This window comes from Nycticebus coucang, chromosome 1, assembly GCF_027406575.1.
Source record: "Nycticebus coucang isolate mNycCou1 chromosome 1, mNycCou1.pri, whole genome shotgun sequence".
Classification (NCBI taxonomy): Eukaryota; Metazoa; Chordata; class Mammalia; order Primates; family Lorisidae; genus Nycticebus; species Nycticebus coucang.
Window position 1 is genome coordinate 7,867,428 of NC_069780.1, and position 19,776 is coordinate 7,887,203.

The following is a 19,776-nucleotide window of genomic DNA, read 5'->3' on the forward strand; positions in this document are numbered from 1 at the left end:
CACAGTAGTGCTTAAAAGCATAGGTTCTAGAGTCAGATACAGACTAGAGTCCCACCCTCTTGTTTTTGCGTACCATCATAATGCTGTACTGCATGCATTTGCTCACTTAATTCTATAATCTTAGAAGAGGAAGCTGAGGCATAGAAAGTGAAGTGACTTGCTAAAAGGTCTTTCTTGGTTCCCATTTATTAGAAATAGTTTATTACCAGTCATGTTACAATTTTTATTTTGTATTATGGTATTACTGTTCTTTTATTTTAAAAATGTTGTGGTATTCAAAATGATCACGTTCTCAATGGACTGTTAATGTAGTTGATCACAAGGTCTTATAGGTCCACAAGCTTCATTTTATCATGTGTGGAAGCCACTTGTAAACACATGGCATTGGAAAGATAACTATTGTCTTCCTAAGGCACTTTTTGTTCTTTATAGAGTTGCTTGTACAACAAGCCAGTGTTCAGCAGGGGATGCTATTATCGTGATTGCTCCCCATTGAAAAATTTACTAAAACTGGTTGAGACACGTTCAAGGCAATGGAATGCCAGTCCATAACTAAGTTCATGTGAATTGTGAACTAGCCTTGTATAAAGTGTGCTTAAGAATTTGTGCCTACTTATCTGAAAAGAAATCCCCAGGAGGACGTCTCTACTCAAAATAAAGTTTTTCTAAAAATATTAGTCTTTCAGTTTTGTGAAGGGACACTCCCTCTTCTCTTTCTTCCAAACCTTAAGCCTACTCCAAAGCTATGGAGGGCCTAGAACTTGTTTCCATGTGAAGTCTGAGAGTTCTGAGGCTCCATTCTCATTAGGTCCCTAGCTACGATCATGGAATGGATTATTTTTTTCTGAGACCCCATAGAGTCTATGCCTATATTAGACTGCCTCAGATGCATGCCATTGTTTTTTGGGATTCTTCAGTTGACTTTCCAAATAAATCCGAAAGTGGTGGTGGTCCAGGTTGTTTCAAAATAGACCCACTCAGAAGAGCTATTTAGTCTTGGTGGTCTTAGATTTAGGGTTTATAGTCCTGATTGTTTAAGAGCCAATGATGGTAATTGGGGATGATCTACTAGGCATATAAGCTGTATTCTTATATGGTAGAATTAAAACACTAAAACTTGTTAGTTCTAATTTTGATAGAATATGAGAGCTATACACACAATGAAATTTTCATAATTATTTCCCCCCTGTTGTTTATTTAGAAAAAAGTGGAACCATTTGCCAGTGTTGTTAGGTTACCATACCCATTCTCTTCAGAAATCAATAAAGTTGCTGTATTTACAGGGGTGAGTAACTTTTGTTAACTTTTTTTTTTTTTTTTTCTGAGATAGAGACTCAAGCTGTCATGCTGGGTAGAATGCTGTGGCATCACAGCTTACAGCAACCTCAGACTCTTGGGCTTAAGTAATTCCCTTGCCTCAGCCTCCCAAGTACCCAGGACCACAGGCGCCTGCCACAGTGCCTGGCTATTTTTTTGTTGCAGTTGTCATTGTTGTTTTAGCAGGCCCTGGCTGGGTTGGAACCCAGCAGCCCTAGCGTACGTAGCCAGCGCCCTACCCATTAAGATATAGGCACCACTAACTTTTGTTAACTATTTATATTAATTTTTTGTAGAAATCACAATCAGTGATGAGAACCACTGAATAAATAGAGAAAATCTAGTCTTATTTTCTCCATTTGGAGCTCAAAGCACTTAGATTATTTATTTAAAGTTATGTCACTAGTGTGAGAAAGAGCTTAGAACGTTAATTTCATCATTACTAGCCCATCACACTATTTCTCCCACGACACCAAAGGGAAGTCTAGGATTTATCCTGTTAACTCATTCCTGCTCTAACTTCCCTCCCTGAACATCAGCAGGATTATTGTAAAGCAGCAGGGCCACTCAGTGCTTTGTGCCTCAGAAACTACAACTTTTACAAATATCTAGTCTGAAAAGTCAAAAAGCCAAGTAGATTGCAGATGTAAGAGTACAGCTCTTTGTCATTCTTTTGTATTATAAATGTCTGCTTATAACATGATTATGAATTTGTTTTATAATCCCTGACAAACTAAATTTGTTTTGAATGTTGTATTTTGAAGCATTTGATGTTGATGTATTTTCAGTTAAAATTAAAAACCACAATTTTTATTTTGAACTGTGATATTATTTCTCACAAAATACTTGAAAGTAGATGGAATATGTTTTAAATTAAAAACTATTGTGTTTTGGTAGAATGCAGAAGAGGTTAAAATAGCAGAAGAAAATGGAGCTGCTTTTGCAGGAGGAACTGATCTGATTCAAAAGGTACAGTGTTTTTATTTTCATTAAGTATAGAGATCCTTCTCTTATCTTTGCCATCCATTGGTTTATTACATGAGGGACGTAACCACTGGGCTCATATCTCATGATACTTATTAGGACTTAAAAAGTTTTCCTACCTTTTATAATTTTAAATCATGCTAAGACTAAACTATCCAGGCAGTCTGATATTGATTATACTTGATATATATTTTTTTGTATATTGATTTTTTTTTTACTTTATACTTGATATAATTTTTTTCTTTTTGTCTATGAGAGTTTTGGGGGAGACTAGAAAGGGAAATATGACTCTGGTTTTGAATGAGAGATTTAAAATGAAAAGGTGGCACACAATGATATGTCTATTGATATTTTAAAGTTCAAATATTTACTTTGCTTCTTAGAAGGAAAGTATGATTTACTTAGCAGTTAACAAAGTATGGTATGTGACCTGTATAATCTGGTGCTTTTGGTTCCTCTTAACTTTTACCCCTAGTCAGTTCAGAGTGGCATAGGCTCAGCAGAGCAATGAGAAGTCATTATGGGGTGGCACCTGTGGCTCAGTGGGTAGGGTGCCGGCCCCACATACCGAGGGTGGCAGGTTTGAACCTGGTCTCAGCCAGCTAAAACAGCAGTGACAACTGAAACAAAAAATAGGCAGGTGTTATGGCGGGTGCCTATCAACTCAGCTACTTGGGAGGCTGAAGCAAGAGAATCACCTAAGCCCAAGAGTTGGAGGTTGCTATGAGTTGTGATATCACGGCACTCTACCGAGGGTGACAAAGTGAGACTCACTCTCTCTCAAAAAAAAAAAAAAAAAAAAAAATAGAAGTTATTATGTAGCCTGCTTTCAGAAAATAACAAAGAACTTGTGGAGCCTGTTTGAAAAGAAGAACAAAAAATTTTTTTAAGAGATTGGGAAAAGAGGCATGGAACTATTTTTGAAAATACAAAAGATTTTCCTAATACTCTTTGAAAACTTCTTTTCTAAATATAATCATTTGCTTTATGGAATTTTTGGAGTGGGGAGGGAGAAAAGTAAAAGTGGCTTGGGCAGCGCCTGTGGCTCAGTGGGTAGGGTGCCAGCCCCATATCCTGAGGGTGGCAGGTTCGAACCTGGCCCTGGCCTAACTGCAACAAAAAATAGCCAGCATTCTGGCAGGTACCTGTAGTCCCAGCTACATGGGAGGCTGAGGCAAGAGAATCACCTAAGCCCAGGAGTTGGAGATGCCACGGCACTCTACTGAGGACAATAAAGTGAGACTGTCTCTAAAAAAAAAAAAAGTGGCTTGAAAATTTATCCTTGGCTTAGTGCCTCTGTGGTTCAAGCAGCTAAGGTGCCAGCCACATACACCTGAGTTGACGGGTTTGAATCCAGCCCTGGCCCGCCAAACAACAATGACGGCTGCAACCAAAAAATAGCTGGGCGTTGTGGCGACTGCTTGTAATTCCAGCTACTTGGGAGGCGGAGGCAGGAGAATCACTTGAGCCCAGGAGTTGGAGATTGCTGTGAGCGGTAATGCCACGGCGCTCTACCCAGGGTGAAAGCTTGAGGCTCTGTCTCAAAAAAAAAAATGTATCCTTGTCTCATATTCATATTTTCATCTGAGGAACTTTTAACTGAGCTCATCCGTGGGGATATACAACAGTACTTGTTATTTTGTCCTACCTTCAGAGTACTGTGAATTTGGGTGGGGATTCTGGCTTCTGGCTCCACATCTGAGTGCACAGGCTGACCATTCCTCCTTGAGCCCTCAGTTTCCTTGTCTGTAATGTGTGGTCAGTATCAATACTTCATAGGGCAGGGGTCCTCAAACTACAGCCCGCGGGCCACATGAGGCGGTGTGATTGTATTTGTTCCCGTTTTGTTTTTTACTTCAAAATAAGATAAGTGCAGTGTGCATAGGAATTTGTTCATAGTTTTTTTTTTTAAACTATAGTCCGGCCCTCCAACAGTCTGAGGGACAGTGAACTGGCAACCCTCTTTAAAAAGTTTGAAGACCCCTGTCATAGGGCCTTGTGAAGACTGGGTGCACTAAACCAGGTAGAATACGTAGCAGAATACTTGGCGCATGAGAAGTGCTCATGTGATGTAACTGTTACTGTTGAGGAGAGCGTGCTATGTTATTTGGGGAGTAAAGGGTTTGTAAAAGGAAGGGACAGTAACAAGAACATAAAATTCCATAATCACTACTTAATTTTGCTGCAGTTCAGTTTTTAGGGTTCACTCTGTAGCCCCAAATCAAGGCTTTGAATGGCACATTCATGCAAAAAAAATTATTGGTGAAATATTTGTTGCCAAGACGGTATCATTCTAAAAGGTTGCTTTATTTTATAATCAATACAAATTTTAAGTATATCATGGTAATATAATAATTATTTTGGGTGCTTGCCTGAATTAAATATGTTTTCTGAAAATTAAATATGAGTATTAATCCCTTTGCTCTGAGAATGGAAATAGAATGTGGATAATAAACTCTACATGAATTTGTCTTTGATCACTCCCCCCCTCTTTTATTTTTAGTTATTGGTGACAAGGGGAATTTAAGTTCTAGTTCTTTGTGAAAATAATTATAGGTTCAGTTCTCTTGATGCTCTAAATTTAGGAAGCTACTGCTTGCTAATGAGTTTGGCAGCTAGTGGTTATTAATTTCACATGTGTCCTACTGCAAACTATTTAGCTTTAATAGGTTTCTTCAGTTTAGGGACATACAAATTCAGTTTTGTGGGATTGTATGAGCCATGTACATAGCAGTTTTATGTTCTAGTTTATAGCACTTTTGCCAAGCACAACTTCATGGAACAACTAAAACCATTAAGTACTTTTTTTTTTAACAAAATGGATATAGCTGAGTTTAAAAGAAAACAAAAGAAAATGTTTTGCTTCTGATGGTTTTCATAATTGGTAAATGCATTCATATGATCTTTGTGTTTGAAGAAAATAATTGTGCTTAATGTCTGTTTTCTGAATTATAAGGGAATGACTACATTCTCCTTTATTCTCAGAGGGATAAAGCTTTTCATCTAATTAAAATTATCTTCATTTTTCTTTCCTCATTTTCAGATTTTGGATGATGAAATTCATGTAGACTTTTATGTAGCTGTCCCAGAAATAATGCCTGAGCTTCACCCATTAAGGAAGAAACTGAAAAAAAGATTTCCAAAGCTTAGTCGAAGTGAGAATTTTTTTTATTATTTCAATATACAATCAACAACTTTCTTCATAACTTTGTTCAGTGAGTTGTTAATATTTATGTAGAATCAATATTGAAAATAGTAAGTCCTGGGCTGGGCATAGTGGTTCATGCCTATTCTCTGGGAGGCCGAGGCGGGTGGGCAGCCTGAGCAAGAGTGAGTGGTGGGCGCCTGTAGTCCCAGCTACTCGGGAGGCTGAGGCAGGAGGATCCCTTGAGCTTAGGAATTTGAGGTTGCTGTAAGCTAGGCTAAGGCCACTGCATTCTAGCCTGAGCAACCGAGTAAGACTCTTGTCTCACACACACACAGAGAAAAAATATATATACACACCCACAAATACATAGTCAACTATTTTAAATTGCATATGAACTTTATGGACACCCTGTATCTGTGTGTGTAATATATATCTATATCTATATCTATATCTAATATATATATATCCTGATTTGAGTTTCATTTTATATAAGAACATGTGGATTTGATCCAATATAATTTGAAAAGCTAGTTACTTTGTAATAATGGTTCTTTACATTTAAATTATATTCTAGCTCCAAATTAGTAGACTGTATTATCTACAAGGTATATTTTATTAACTTTTGTACTTCTTTATCAATTAATACATATTCTTATTTATTTAAACATTCAATATGTATAAGAATGCTGACTGTGTGCATGACTCTGCAGGTATTTTCCCTTAGTGTATTTTCTCCTTTAGATGTTTTCCCTTTAAGAAAATGCATAGAGAGAAAAGGTTGCTATATGAACAGCCATGTTATCAAGTGTGAAATATTATATAATAAATTCACAAGATGCTGTGAGTGTTCATTGGGGAAGGAGTTTACATACAGGTGGGAAATCAGAAAAGGCATCATAAAGGAGCTGACCTTTAAAAATAAATGAGGTGACTTTAATTGGATGAATCGAGTAAGGGGAATATTTTGAGTATGAGGAATGTACTAGTCATTAGAATAAGTCAGAAATTACAGGCCAAGTACAAGAAAAATCAATTAGTTCTCTTTGGCTATAGGGAATGGTACCCCCCTATTGAAACAGAAGAGAATAATGGGAAATGATGTTGGAAAGGTAGATTGATGCCATATTGAGAAGGACTTTGAATGATGGGCTAATAGGCATGGACTGGGGAGTGACATCTGTTTTTTAGAACTTTAATTTGGCAAGAGTTTGCAAGATGTATTGGTATGAATTAAAACTAGAGGCAGGGAGATCAGTATGGAATTACAAGAGAGTGATGAAGGTGACATTTAAACTGAGGCCTTCATAAGGGGACTGGAGTGAAGAAGACAAATGTCAGAGATACTAAGACTTTGCAGCGAAGTATTTAGGAATGGTGAGCTTCAGGGCGAACAAGGGAAGAATCAAACAATGCTGAGATTTTTAAGTCTAGCGACCTTTCCTAATAAGTGGTATCTGATGGACACATTTGGGAGTGAAAACAAGTTCACTTGACAACACAGTTTGTTTTTACGTAGTCCTTATGTCTGGTATAGAGGAGTATTATTTCCAATAAAATTTTGTAGTGTAAACAATAAATACTTAAAATTGTTTTTGGATTAATAGATTTGTCTTCAAAGTTTAACTCTAGTTGAGCTAAAAAAATTCTGCTAAAATTTTTCATACATGCTAGCCACTAACACGTGTCTGAATTCTAAATCATGCTCCGTTTAATTTAAATTCAAACGGATTCTCTAGTTCCTTTGTTGTACTAAAGTTTTGTTTTTGATAGCCTGTATTAAAGCACACATCTTTATTAGATATTGGACTGAGGTTTGACACCTTTTCTTAGTGATTTCCATTACAGTAGTGCTTTTTGTTATGGAAACAGTTTATGTTATTTCTTGGGTAAGACTTGAAACTGAACATTATTTTGGAAATTAAACCAGAATTGCATTTAAGTGTGATGAAAATATTCTTCTGATTATTTTGTTTTTAATTAAATTCAAGTTCACATCAGAGCAAAACAAATAGTACTAAATATAGTCAAAACTGAAAATGACTGTGTTCCTCCAGCTCCTTACTTTGCATGGTGAATTGATTTTTCACAGACTTTAATTTTTTCACCTCTGCTACTTTCTTCATTGTCTGTGTAACACTATTTTTGGCTTCCATTTAACTTAGCCTTGAGGTTTTTCTTTAATTACCATTGTCATCACAAAATTTGGGACTTTTTAGTTTTTAAATATCTTATTTATTTCAAGTAGTGGAAGCTTCCTGTTAAAAATGTTCACTTTTATTTGTGGGCTTTACTTCATTTCTGCTTTCAGACTGAATCACAGCTTTGCATGTCATGGCCAAGTGCCTAAGTGTGTTTCCCTCCTGTTTGCTTAACGAGGCACCTCGAAAAAAAGTTTCCCTTCTCTAACGTTTTCTTTTCACCCCCACACGATCTGTTTAACAGTACTGGCAAGATATTTCTGTTCTTTACACATGAAGACGCGATTAACTTGTCAAAAACGTTAAAACAGAACACATCAGATGTGCATTAGAACAGATGAAACTTAATTATGCCTTTTCAGAGCGCATTCAGATTCTTGTTTAAGAAGGTCTGATTCCCCATATCTCCAAGAAAGTCTTTAGGGTAAATTAGAAATTGTGGTTTGAGCAAGTGCTTGGAATTAACAGACAAACGAGCCTCTGCAGCTGACCTTGTCCATGCCCCACTTTGTCCCAGCCTCACTAATGGAGGAGGCATCAGCACATTTTGCTGCATGTTTAAGGCTGTGGTTTTATTTGTTTTATTGTAATTGCTTACATTACTGTAAGCAAGGTTTCCATTTTTCAGATGCACATTTGGCTTGTTTTTTTCAGTATTTCTAAATTTTTAAACTTCTTAAAATTTCTTAGAAGAAGAAAATTTGCTTCGTTTTGTTCATCATCTGGCTTTTCCCCACTCAATATAAGTGCCCCCTGAAATTCTTCCATCTCTAGTATAGGTATACTTTGCTGATTTAAAAAATGTTATTCCTAATCTTTATTTTTCAGCATTTTCTAAACCAAAAATACTAGTACGAAAAATATCTTGACTTAGAATTAATTTTCTGTTAATGCATATTAACCCGTGATAGGTTCCATAGCATGTATGGAAACAGTTGAATTCTTTTAAACCATACTAAGTTATTTGCAGGTAAATGAGAAAGAAACATGATTAGTAAATTCGAATTATGCTAATATATAATCTTAGCATGTAGCTCTTAGAATTGAACACCAGTGCTCCAGTCGGAGTCTTGTTCAAGGACACTGCTTTCTGTAAGAAAGTTGGTTGTTGAGACTTAAGGATGCTGAAATTCTCATAACTTAACGTGGAGTATTTTTAACTCATAGAATAACATGTACTTGAGACTATTGTTTGTGTTATTGAAAGGATCAGAACTCTTTTGGTTATATAAGGAAAAACTAAAATGGAGAATTTTGGAAAGGTAGTCAATTTGAAATTTAAAAAGATTTCCTCCCTTTATGTATTTGTTTATAAACTGCCCATATGCGAAAGACTTTATTAATGATTAGGTACTGTTACAATTGTTGTGTTAATAGATGAATTGTAGCTACATTACAGCTGGTCCTATTACACTTGCGCGCTGCCTCCTTGCTCTTTACACACACTGAGTGCTCTTCCTCCTCAGGTCTTTGGACTTTTGTCCCAGGTGTCTGTGGTGCCCTTTCCCTGTGTGCCTTGCTCACTTTCTCAGTGAAATGACACCTGAACAGAGAGACTGTCCATGACCATCCTTGACAAAGTATTAACCTCCACTTCCCATTATCATAAGATATCTCCTCATTATTCTCTTGTAACTTTCAGGACTTGCCGCTCTTGGTATCTTATTTCTATTTGTGGATGTATTTAGTTCCTCTCATTAAATCAAGGGTGGTTTTGTTTTGTCCATTGTTATATTCCCATTCCCATCCTATCCTATAGTACATATTTGTAGCATATACTCTACAAATATTTGTAGAATGAACATTTAATACATTATTCATTTGATAGGTGATGTAGAGTTAAATGCTACAACTTAAAAGTGGACTATTTACAATTTAAAGATTTTTCTTGGATTAGAATAATCATATTTGTAGTAATCATTTACTGTGTGTGAAACCTTGGGTGTGATGACTGTGAACAAGACAGACAAGGTTGTTGCCTTCATAGAACTAATAGTTTTGTATTCTTCAGTAGACAAACTGGTTTGACTTTAGCGTTTAATTATGCTCAGATGTCTCTAGTTAAACAAACGAAAAGCAAACCACAGCCTCTCTCTGCCCCCACCCTTCATTTGATTCAACTGTCCTTTATAGCTATGATCTTAGTTGTTTCTGTTGCTTTATACCAAGATTGGCTGTCTCTATTTCCTTATTAAGTGTTACTCTGTCTTACTTTTCTTCCATAATTTAGCTAAATTATTGCTCTTAATTATAATCACAGTTCTTTCTTTTGCTGGATTCAAAGGTTTGTTTTTAGTTTTCTCAGTTTCTGGAAACTTATGTTTACGATCCTAACTCGCCTCCTTTGTAACTCGTAGAACAACATTATTCCTTCTCTGTCTTTCCTGTTAGAAGAAAAGAAGTGGTACATGAGGGTGTTAACACCTGATCATATGGTTTAGTGTAGGTTATATTCATAGAGGGAGAGAAGGGGAAAGGAAGAGAGAAGAGAAAAATAGAAGAGCATATAAACACAAGAAAGAGAAGTAGAGATGGGAAAGAGCAGTTACATAGTAATAGGGGATAGTAAAGCCCTAGAAACAGCAGAAACAATTTAGCATTTAGCTATGAAAAGCAGAGTAGTGGTTATAGAGACCTCTCTTAGTCTTGATTTTATTATTTATTATGATTGATGTTCAACAAACTTTTGAACATTTTTATGCCTCTGTTTATTCATCTACAAAATAGTTTTCGTGGTAATATCTATCCTACAGTGTTTTTGTGCTAATGTGTGCAGAGCTCAGCACAAACTGGGCCGGTAACAAGTATACGGTACCTGTGGGCCACTTGTTATTTTCATTGGCTCTCTGTACTTCCTTAAGTAGCTATTCATTCTCCACAATTACTTTAGGAGAACTTATTCTTTTTCATGTTTTCATGTCATTTCTACTTTTACAACTTATTGGATAAGCAGATAATTATTGAATGCTGAGAGTATGCAAGCTTTGCACTTAAAATAAAGGCATTTTCTCATCTTCAAGAAGATAAACATTAAGAGGTTAGAAAGATGAGAATAAACTGCTGTGCTAAAATGCAGTAAGCGTATTCATGGCAGATGTACAAGGTACCTAGAGGAATAGGGACTGCTTAGGAGAATCAGAGTATATAAAGAGGATAGCTGGCAGTTCAGAGGTTAAGCAAGAAGAAGCATTTGCTTTTCTGGCATGCGTGGGAAGGACATTTAGACAGAGGCGATGACCTTTTCTAATGTACAAAAGTACGAGAGAGCCAGTTGTGTTCAGGAAATTATAAGTAGCTTTCTGCCATTTGGTAGATAAGTGTTATCAGATAGTGGTGGTCAATGGGGTTTGGCAGAGATAGGCAGTGGGCCAGGTTGCAGAGGGCTTTGTGTGCTACACCATGGAGATTAGATTTTTATCCTCCTTGCAATAGGACCCATTAAAAACTTTTGCTCAGAACAGTCATATAAGATGTTTACTTACGGGCAGCGCCTTTGGCTCAGTGAGTAGGGCGCCGGCCCCATATGCCGAGGGTGGCGGGTTCAAACCCAGCCCTGGCCAAAATGCAACAAAAAAAAAATTAGCTGGGCGTTGTGGCGGGCGCCTGTAGTCCCAGCTACTCGGGAGGCTGAGGCAAGAGAATCGCGTAAGCCCAAGAGTTAGAGGTTGCTGTGAGCCATGTGACGCCACGGCACTCTACCGAGGGCGGTATAGTGAGACTCTGTCTCTACAAAAAAAAAAAAAAAAAAGATGTTTACTTATTAGAATAAGTATTATAGGGACTCTGCAAGTAGTAAGGCATCCACATTAGGGTGGTCTTACTTTAAGAATAGTGACCAATGAAGACCCTGTTGTAGTAATCTGGATAAAAGATGAAGGACAGCATCTGGCGGTGGCAAAAAGACAGAACAGGAAGGCTGTGTGGGATATTGAAGCGGTAGAATTAACAGGAGTTATTAACTAGATGTGGTGGGTAAGGGAGAGGGAGGAGTCTAGAATGATTCTCTAATTTTGGTCTTGGGTAGCCCAGTGAATTACAAAAGCTAAATATGTAGCAGGTTTGGGCATGACAGTAATAGTACAGGGTGGGAGGCGGGGAGGGAACAGATAAGTTGGCACAACTTTATTATGTGTTAACATGAAATAGTAACAGTATCAATTTGAAGTGGTTGTGATAACTCAGTATGGACAATGTAATCAAGAGGAAGTAAAAAGAACACATAAGGAAACAGCTTAAATCTGTGTAGTAAAAATGATACACTGAATTTTTTGTTGTTTGTTTAAAACAAAGTAAATTTGGCAGTGCCCATAGCTCAGTCGGCAGGGCGCTGGCCACATACACTGAGGGTGGCAGGTTCAATTCAGCCCAGGCTAGGTAAAAAAAACAACAATGCAACCGCAAAAAAAAAAAAAAAAAAATAGCCGGGTGTTGTGGCAGGTTCCTGTAATCACAGCTACTTGGGAAGCTGAGGCAAGAAAATTGCTTAAGCCCAAGAGTTTGAGGTTGCTGTGAACTCTGATGCCACAGCACTCTACCCAGGGCAACAGCTTGAGACTCTGTCTCAATAAATAAATAAATAAATATATTTGTAAAGGAGGTACAGGAACAAACAAAGATGAGACAAATAGAAAATATGTATCAAAATGAGACCTAAATCTAGCCATATCAATAGTTACGTTAATTGGAAACAGGCCACACGCTCCAGCCTAAAGGCAGGTTATAAGATGAGGAAGAAACAGTCCATCTATATGCTGTCTTCAGGAGACCCATTTATATTCAACCAAGCAAAAAGGCTGAAAGTAAAATGATAGGTTAGGTATGCTATGAAAATAGTAAGCATTAGAGAGTTGAATTCTGTATTAATATCATTCAAAATAGACTTTTAAGTAAGGATTATTACTAGGAAAAAAATGGCTCTTCTGCAATAATAGATCATACTCATCTAAAAACAGCCTCAAAATATACGAAGCAAACACTGACAGAAGTGAAAGGAGAAACAGGCTGGTCATCAAGTGCAGCTGGATATTACTTTAATCCTCTCAGTAATTGATAGGACGTATGGAGAGAAAAGCAGTAAGGGTGTAAAAGATTTGAGCAACACTCGTAGCCATCTTGTCCTAAATGGTATTTATAGAACATTTCACCCAGGAACAGCTGGTGTTACTTGGTATTTCACGTTCACCAGGGGTAGACCATTTGCTGGGTTATAAGGCAAGTCTTTAAGTCTTAAATTTATTAATTTAAAAGAATTGAACTCATATGTAGTATGTTTTCTAATCATAACTGAGTTAAATTAGAAATTGATAACCATGACAGATCTCCAAAATTAGCCTACCACGGACTTGTCATTCCTGCTATTTGAGAGGCAAAGGTGGGAGGATCTTCTGAGACCAGGAGCTTGAGGCTGCATCACACAGTGATGATGCTGGGAGTAGCCACTGCACTCAGCCTGGACAACACAGAAGACTCTGCCTCTAAAATAAACAGAAGCCTCAGTTAGAAGAATGGTTTCAGATCATTGTTTTAAACTTTTACCTTATGCACCTGGAAAAAAAAAGGTACATTAAACCCAAATTCAAAGTAAGAAGAAGGAAGAAAATAATAAAGATCAGAGTGGAAGTCACTGCAATAGAAAAAGGATAAGCATTAGGGACAATCAATGAAAGCAAAACTGGTTCTTTAAAGAGATCAATAAGTTGATAAAACTTTAGCTGGATTGATTTTTTTTTTTTAAATGGAAGGTAGATTATCAGCGTCAGGAATGAAAGAAGAGACATTAATATGTAGTCTATAAACATTAAAAGACAGTCAGGCAATATCATGAGCAACTTCATGCCAGTAAATATAATGACTTAGATGAAATGGACAAATTCCTCTAAAGACATATTACCAAAAGCATCTGGGAAAAATAGAAAATCTAAATAGAGCTATATCAAGTAAAGAAATTGAATTAGTAATTTGTAACTTCCTCCAATAAAAAGTCCAGGCCAACCCAACCTTCTAGTCCAACATTTAAGGAAGAAATAATACGTATTTTTTGTAACCTCTGTGACTAAAAAACACATATATACCAATTTGATTTATGAGCTTGGTGTTACCCTGATATGAAAGCTAGATAAGGACATACCAAAAAACTACAGATAAGTATTCTTCATGCGCATAGAAGCAAAAAACAAGCAAACAAATAAACAAACAAAAAAAAAAAACCTTAACAAATTGAATCCAGCACTGTATCAATAAAGGTTAATACACCTTAACCAGAGAGGTTTATTCCGGAATATAGAGTTGTCTTAACACCTGAACATCAATATAATATTCTGTGTTAATAGGATAAAAGATAAAGACCTCAGGGCCATCTTAATGGATGCAGAGGAAGCATTTGACAAAATCCAATGCCTGTTAATAGTAAGAATTCCCCGAATACTAGAAATAGGAGTAAACTTCCTCAACTTGACAAGTATCTGTGAAGAAGCAACATGTTTGATGGTAAGACTATCGAGAAGTTCCTTCTGAGATAAGGAACAAGGTAAAGGTCATCACTTATGTTCAACACTGTACAGGAAATCAGTGAAATAAAGGGCATACAATGGGAAAAGAAGAAATAAATATTCTCAGATGATATCTTAAGATACCTTAATAGGTGAATTCTAAGTGAATTTGGCAAGGTTACAAGATCCAAGATCACTACATAGAAATCAACTATATTTCTGTATACTGCCAATGTACAATCAAGATGAAATTTATAAAAGTTTCATTCACATGAACATAAAAAAATCAATAAATTTAATGAAAGTTGTATAAGACCTATTCACAGAAAACTGTTGGTGAAAGTTTAGGATTAGATTTAATGCAATTCTAGCCACACTCCGAGAAGGCTTTTTTAAAAGAAGAAATTGGCAAGCTTATTCCAGTATTTAAGTGGAAATGTAAAGAACCTAGAGTAGAAAAATGATTTAAAAAGGAAGAAGGAAGGTAGAGGGCTTGCATTACCTGATTTACAGCTTTACTATAGAGCTGTGGTAATCAAGGCACTGTGGTGTGGTGTTATGGGTAAATGAATGTGGTTTAAACATTCAGGGGTCAGAAGTGGACCTAAAGTTACATGGTTAACTGTTCAACAGAAGTGCTGAGATTTTATGGGAAAAGACTAGGGTTTTTCAAGAATGGTGCTGAAGTGACTGGATATCCCTTTCCTCTCATATCAAACACAAAAATCAATTCAAAATGGATCATAGACCTGAATGTAAGGGGTACAGCCATGAGATTCTAGAAGAAAATTTTCTAGGAGAAGATCTTCATGAACCTTGGATTAGGCAAAGATTTCTTAAAGTAAAAAAAGCATAAGTCATAAAAATTAAAAAAATGGTAAATTGTACTTTATCAAAATTAAAAACTTTTGCTTATGGGTAGACATCACTGAGACAGTGAAAAGACAAGCCCACGTCAGGGGAAAATATTTGTTACACTTATCCCTGACAAAGGACACCTTTTTTTTTGTAGAGAGTCTCACTTTGTCGCACTTGGTAGAGTGCTGTAGTGTCACAGCTCAGAGCAACCTCAAACTTTAGGGCTTAAGTGATTCTCTTGCCTCAGCCTCTGAATTAGCTGGGACTATAAGCATCCACCACACACCTGGCTTTTTTTTTTGGTGTCGAGGTCTCATTCTGGCGCAGGCTTGTCTTGAACCTGTGAGCTCAGGCAATCTACCTGAGCCACCACGACTGGCCTTTGACAAAGGACTTATATCCAGACTCTTATCAAGTATGATTATCAGTCTAATTTTTTGAAAAGAGGACCAAAGAATTGAATAGGCATGTTAGAAGAGACTATACTATATACATTTGACCACTAAACACGTAGAATGATGCTAAATATCTTGGTTGTTAGAGAAATGTAAATTAGGTAAAGAGAAAGGTAGAAAAAGAATTACATGAGGTCAAAGGAAGAAAGTTTTTATTTTTGTTTTAGGATGGCACTGACCTAAAAACTAAACTCTCCATCATCCTCAATCTATTACCTTGTCTGGTTTCTTTTTTCTAACTGTTTACAAATACATTTCTTTCAGTATTGCATTAGCACCTTCATCTCTGTGTTTTAATGAACTATTTCCTTCTTACGTCCTATTCAGAATTCAGTTCCTTGTGGGCTGCTGGACCAGGGCTTTCTAGCTGTCAGCCTGGGGCTGCGCTCAGCATCTTGCCCCGTGACCCTCTGTAGGGCAGCTCACAAAAGTAGTTTCTTTAGAGCCAGCAAGAGGTATGGTCTCTCCTCTAAGATAGGCATAGTAGTTTTCTGTAATGTAATCACATGCAAATAATCATTCTATCACTTGGTTATAAGCAAGTTGCTGGTCTTATCTACACTCAATAGCAGGGGGGATCATAGGAGAGCATGAACTAGGAAACGGGGGTCTTGAGGATACCCTAAAGTCTGTCTGCCACAACTTATTTGTTATGTCTTCACATGGGGTACATGTTTATTTTATTCAGTAATTCCTGTTTATTTAGATTTAGTGATAATTTTAGATTTTTCTGTTTTTCTAACCAGATTCTATTGGCCGTGACATCCCCAAAATGCTTGAACTATTTCAATATGGACTTGAAATTAAGGTAGATGAAGAAAGGGAGAACTTTCTGAAGACCAAAATAGCAGCAGTAAGTTACGATGGAAGTTATTAAATGACCCTATTTTCTTTTTTGTTCAAGTGATCCATTAATATTATATAATATGCCAGTCATTTGAACTTGTTCTTGGCACTGGCATTAGGAGTGGCACTAACTACACACATGGATAATTTTTTTTCCTTCAGTAGAGATGGGGGTTTCGCTATGTTGCTCAGGCTAGTCTGGAACTCCTGGCTCAAGCGGTTCTCCTCCTCTGGCCTCCCAAAGTGCTAGAATTATAGGCATGAGCCACCATGCCCAGCCAATTTTTTATTTTGTAGATTGAACTCATACATTTTATTTTTTATTTTTTATTCTTTTTATTTTATTTATTTATTTATTTATTTATTAAATCATAGCTGTGTACATTAGTATGATCATGGGGCACCATACACTTGGTTCATAGACCGTTTGACACATTTTCATCACACTAGTTAACATAGCTTTCGTGGCATTTTCTTAGTTATTTTGCTAAGACCTTTACGGTACTTTAGGATTCCTCACAGAGTTAATGTGCTACTCACTGACATTTACTTATACTCTGCCTTATTTATTTATTTTATGTATTTTTTTTTGGTTCCCTAGTATTTTTAGCTTATACTTTAGTGGAATTGAGTAATTTGTTGTATTTTAATGAATTTTGTCTGATTATCTTGGTGTTTTGAAAATTCTTTGCCTACTTTCAAAAGATGCAAAGCCCATTTTTAGGACCCTAATATCCATGTCAGATTTACAGGACTGTGCTTTTAAATATCCAGTCATTAGAAATATTAAAATTATTTATACTAAAGAGTCTTTAAAGTGCCTGTTTCCCATATGTAATTTTTTCATGTTCAGTATAATAAGGTTAATAATAATATTCTCTATAGGAAAATCTAAACAGTGTCTACTTAGTGTCAGGTGCTATTCTTTTTTTCTCATTGTTATCTACATTTTATTGGTAATTTGAAATATATGTTTAGTGTCAGGTGCTATTTTAAATGCTTTTCATTTATTCCTTTAATCTTCAACCCTATGAAAGGTAAAATTATCACCCCCATTTTTCTTTCTTTCTTTTTTTTTTTTTGGGAGAGAGTCTCACTATGTCACCCTCGGTAGAATCCCGTGGCATCTTACCTCACAACAACCTCAAACTCTTGGGCTTAAGTTTCTCTTGCCTCAGCCTCCCAAGTAGGTGGGACTACAGGCACCCGCCACAACACCTGGCTATTTTTTTAGAGACAGAGTCTTGTTCTGCCTGGTCTTGAACTCGTGAGCTCTAGCAATCCACCTGTCTCGGCCTCCCAGAGTGCTAGGATTAAAGGTGTGAGCCTCTGCACTGGCCATCACCCCCATTTTATAGATAAAGGCATGGGAGCCAAGAAAAGATAAGTAACTTTTTCAAGGTCTTACATCTACTGTGAGACAGAAAAGATCTCCAGAACCACCACAGTTTCTCAAGAGTCCAGACTCTTTACTCCTCTATCATGTTGCCTCAAGGCTGGAATTACTCGAATAGCAAGTAACCCTCTCTGTTCTCCCATCTTACTCTTAAAAGGAATTCTGCATCATGATCAATAGCTAGTAGTCCACGCTTATTGGGTTGTGCCCATTGCGGATCATCAAAACTGTAAGAAAAGGATGCAGTTAGGTGTTTTTTGTTTTGGAGACACAGGGTCTTGCTGTGTTGCCCAGGTGGCCTCAAACTCCTGGGCTCAAGTGTTACTCCTGCCTCAGCCTGAGTAGCAGTGACTGCACCAGCACACCTAGCTTCTGAGCTGGTTTTATGGTAGAAAATCTTGCTTTACCAAAGGAGCAAAAGAAATTTAATCTAGAGATTGTGAAGCCCCTACTTGCCATCATTACCATTAAAGCTCAGCTCCAATTTATTTGATACTGAGCTCTGCGAGAATCTGATGGTGAAATTCCCTTTTTCCAAAAGGCCCACAGCAGTGTTTCTTGTTCTTAGGGTTGACAACATTGTGATCTAAATACCAAACCAAAAAAAAAAAAAAAAAGCCAAAATACAATTTAAGAGACTATTCTGGAGCTGTAGAGACTTGAGTTTGAATACTTGTTCTGCTACTTATGACATGACAGGCTTTAACCAAGTTTCTTAATGTTGTGTCTCAAATTTCCTCATCTATAAAATGTGTATAGTAACACCTGTTTCACTATGTGGTATTGAAGATCAGATAAAATTTTTTTAAAATGGTACTGTACTATCTATTATTATTTTGGTTGGCCTTTTGGAACTATAGAATATCCTAATAAGACTCTTCCTTTTTAGCTAAATTAAATCTGCCTTTTTTTTTTTAAAGTAACAAATACACTTTTAATTCATCTCTGATAAAAACTACTAAGAGAAGGTCAGTAATCATTTTAGCCCCTAATCTGTTAGACCTTGAGGAACTGGGTTAACTGGTTATTCACATCATCCACAGTATTAGAAAAAACAAGGCATCGTATCAGTTTAGGTTAATCGTATGGCTGGCAACCAAATCCAGTCTCTTATAGTCCGTATTTTTTCTTTAGCTCTTCAACTTTGTTGATGTAAGCTTTCATGGCATCTTCCTTGGTAGTCCCTTTCAGCTCATTCCAGGCATCCCACTTGGCCTTGCCTTTGAAGTCCAGCATCCCAGGCCGTTCTCTATTCACATCTCCTACAGTCGCTTGTTTGTAGTGGCTGTAGATAAAAAGCATCTCATCGTCTGCAGGCTTGGTCTTGAGGTGCTTAACCTCCTCTGCGGCTTTGTCAAACTCAGCCTGAGACATGCTGGCAGGGTGGCAAAGATTCCCGGCAGTCACGTAGGAGGCAAGGAGCAAGTAGCCACAGTGTAAGAGTCTACCCTGCCTTTTCTTACATAATGTCTTCTGTATATTTAGTAGATAATGTGGATCCCAACTCAGAGTCTAAGTAACAATGCCATCTCATTTACTTTCTTCAACAAATACTGTAATGATTAAGACATGGGCTCCATATCACACTACTTGGATCTTTTGGAGATACAATGCTTTTTCTTTTTTTTTTTTTTTTTGTAGAGACAGAGTCTCACTTTATGGCCCTCGGTAGAGTGCCGTGGCCTCACATAGCTCACAGCAACCTCCAACTCCTGGGCTTAGGCGATTCTCTTGCCTCAGCCTCCCGAGTAGCTGGGACTACAGGCGCCCGCCACAACGCCCGGCTATTTTTTGATTGCAGTTTGTCCGGGGCCGGGTTTGAACCCACCACCCTCGGCATATGGGGCTGGCGCCCTACGGACTGAGCCACAGGCGCTGCCCACAATGCTTTTTCTTTTTCTTTTTTTTTTTTTTTCAGTAAAAATATTTCATGGGGTAGCAATTGTCCAAATGGGAAAAAAGAAATACATCACTTAACGTGGTTTTAAAAAGTCCACACTGTTCTCTCTTGAAGGCAAACAGGGTGTTTTTTACGAAGAGGATGCCAAGTCCCGGGGCCTCTGTGGGCTTGCTGTTTACGGTTATC

General features: G+C 37.2%; 2 protein-coding genes across 3 annotated transcripts in view; one reads left to right on the forward strand and one right to left on the reverse strand.

The window, feature by feature from the left end:
* The window catches only part of MRPL1 (mitochondrial ribosomal protein L1), an 83,350-nt gene that overhangs the window by 13,182 nt on the left and 50,392 nt on the right, over positions 1-19,776 (forward strand). For both annotated transcript variants that reach the window (XM_053590434.1, XM_053590526.1), the window contains exons 4-7: positions 1,202-1,285; positions 2,215-2,286; positions 5,345-5,456; positions 16,195-16,301. In XM_053590434.1, the coding sequence (XP_053446409.1) occupies positions 1,202-1,285; positions 2,215-2,286; positions 5,345-5,456; positions 16,195-16,301 (375 nt within the window). The remainder of the gene's footprint in view (positions 1-1,201; positions 1,286-2,214; positions 2,287-5,344; positions 5,457-16,194; positions 16,302-19,776) is intronic.
* On the reverse strand, positions 18,698-19,147 carry LOC128585468 (acyl-CoA-binding protein-like). The gene has a single exon (XM_053590590.1). The coding sequence runs from the start codon at positions 19,062-19,064 to the stop codon at positions 18,801-18,803; it is 264 nt and encodes an 87-aa protein (XP_053446565.1). The 5' UTR covers positions 19,065-19,147; the 3' UTR covers positions 18,698-18,800.

Bases quoted from the DNA above. Each gene is read 5' to 3' on its own strand.
- LOC128585468 (XM_053590590.1), bottom strand. From the start codon at position 19,064: ATGTCTCAGGCTGAGTTTGACAAAGCCGCAGAGGAGGTTAAGCACCTC.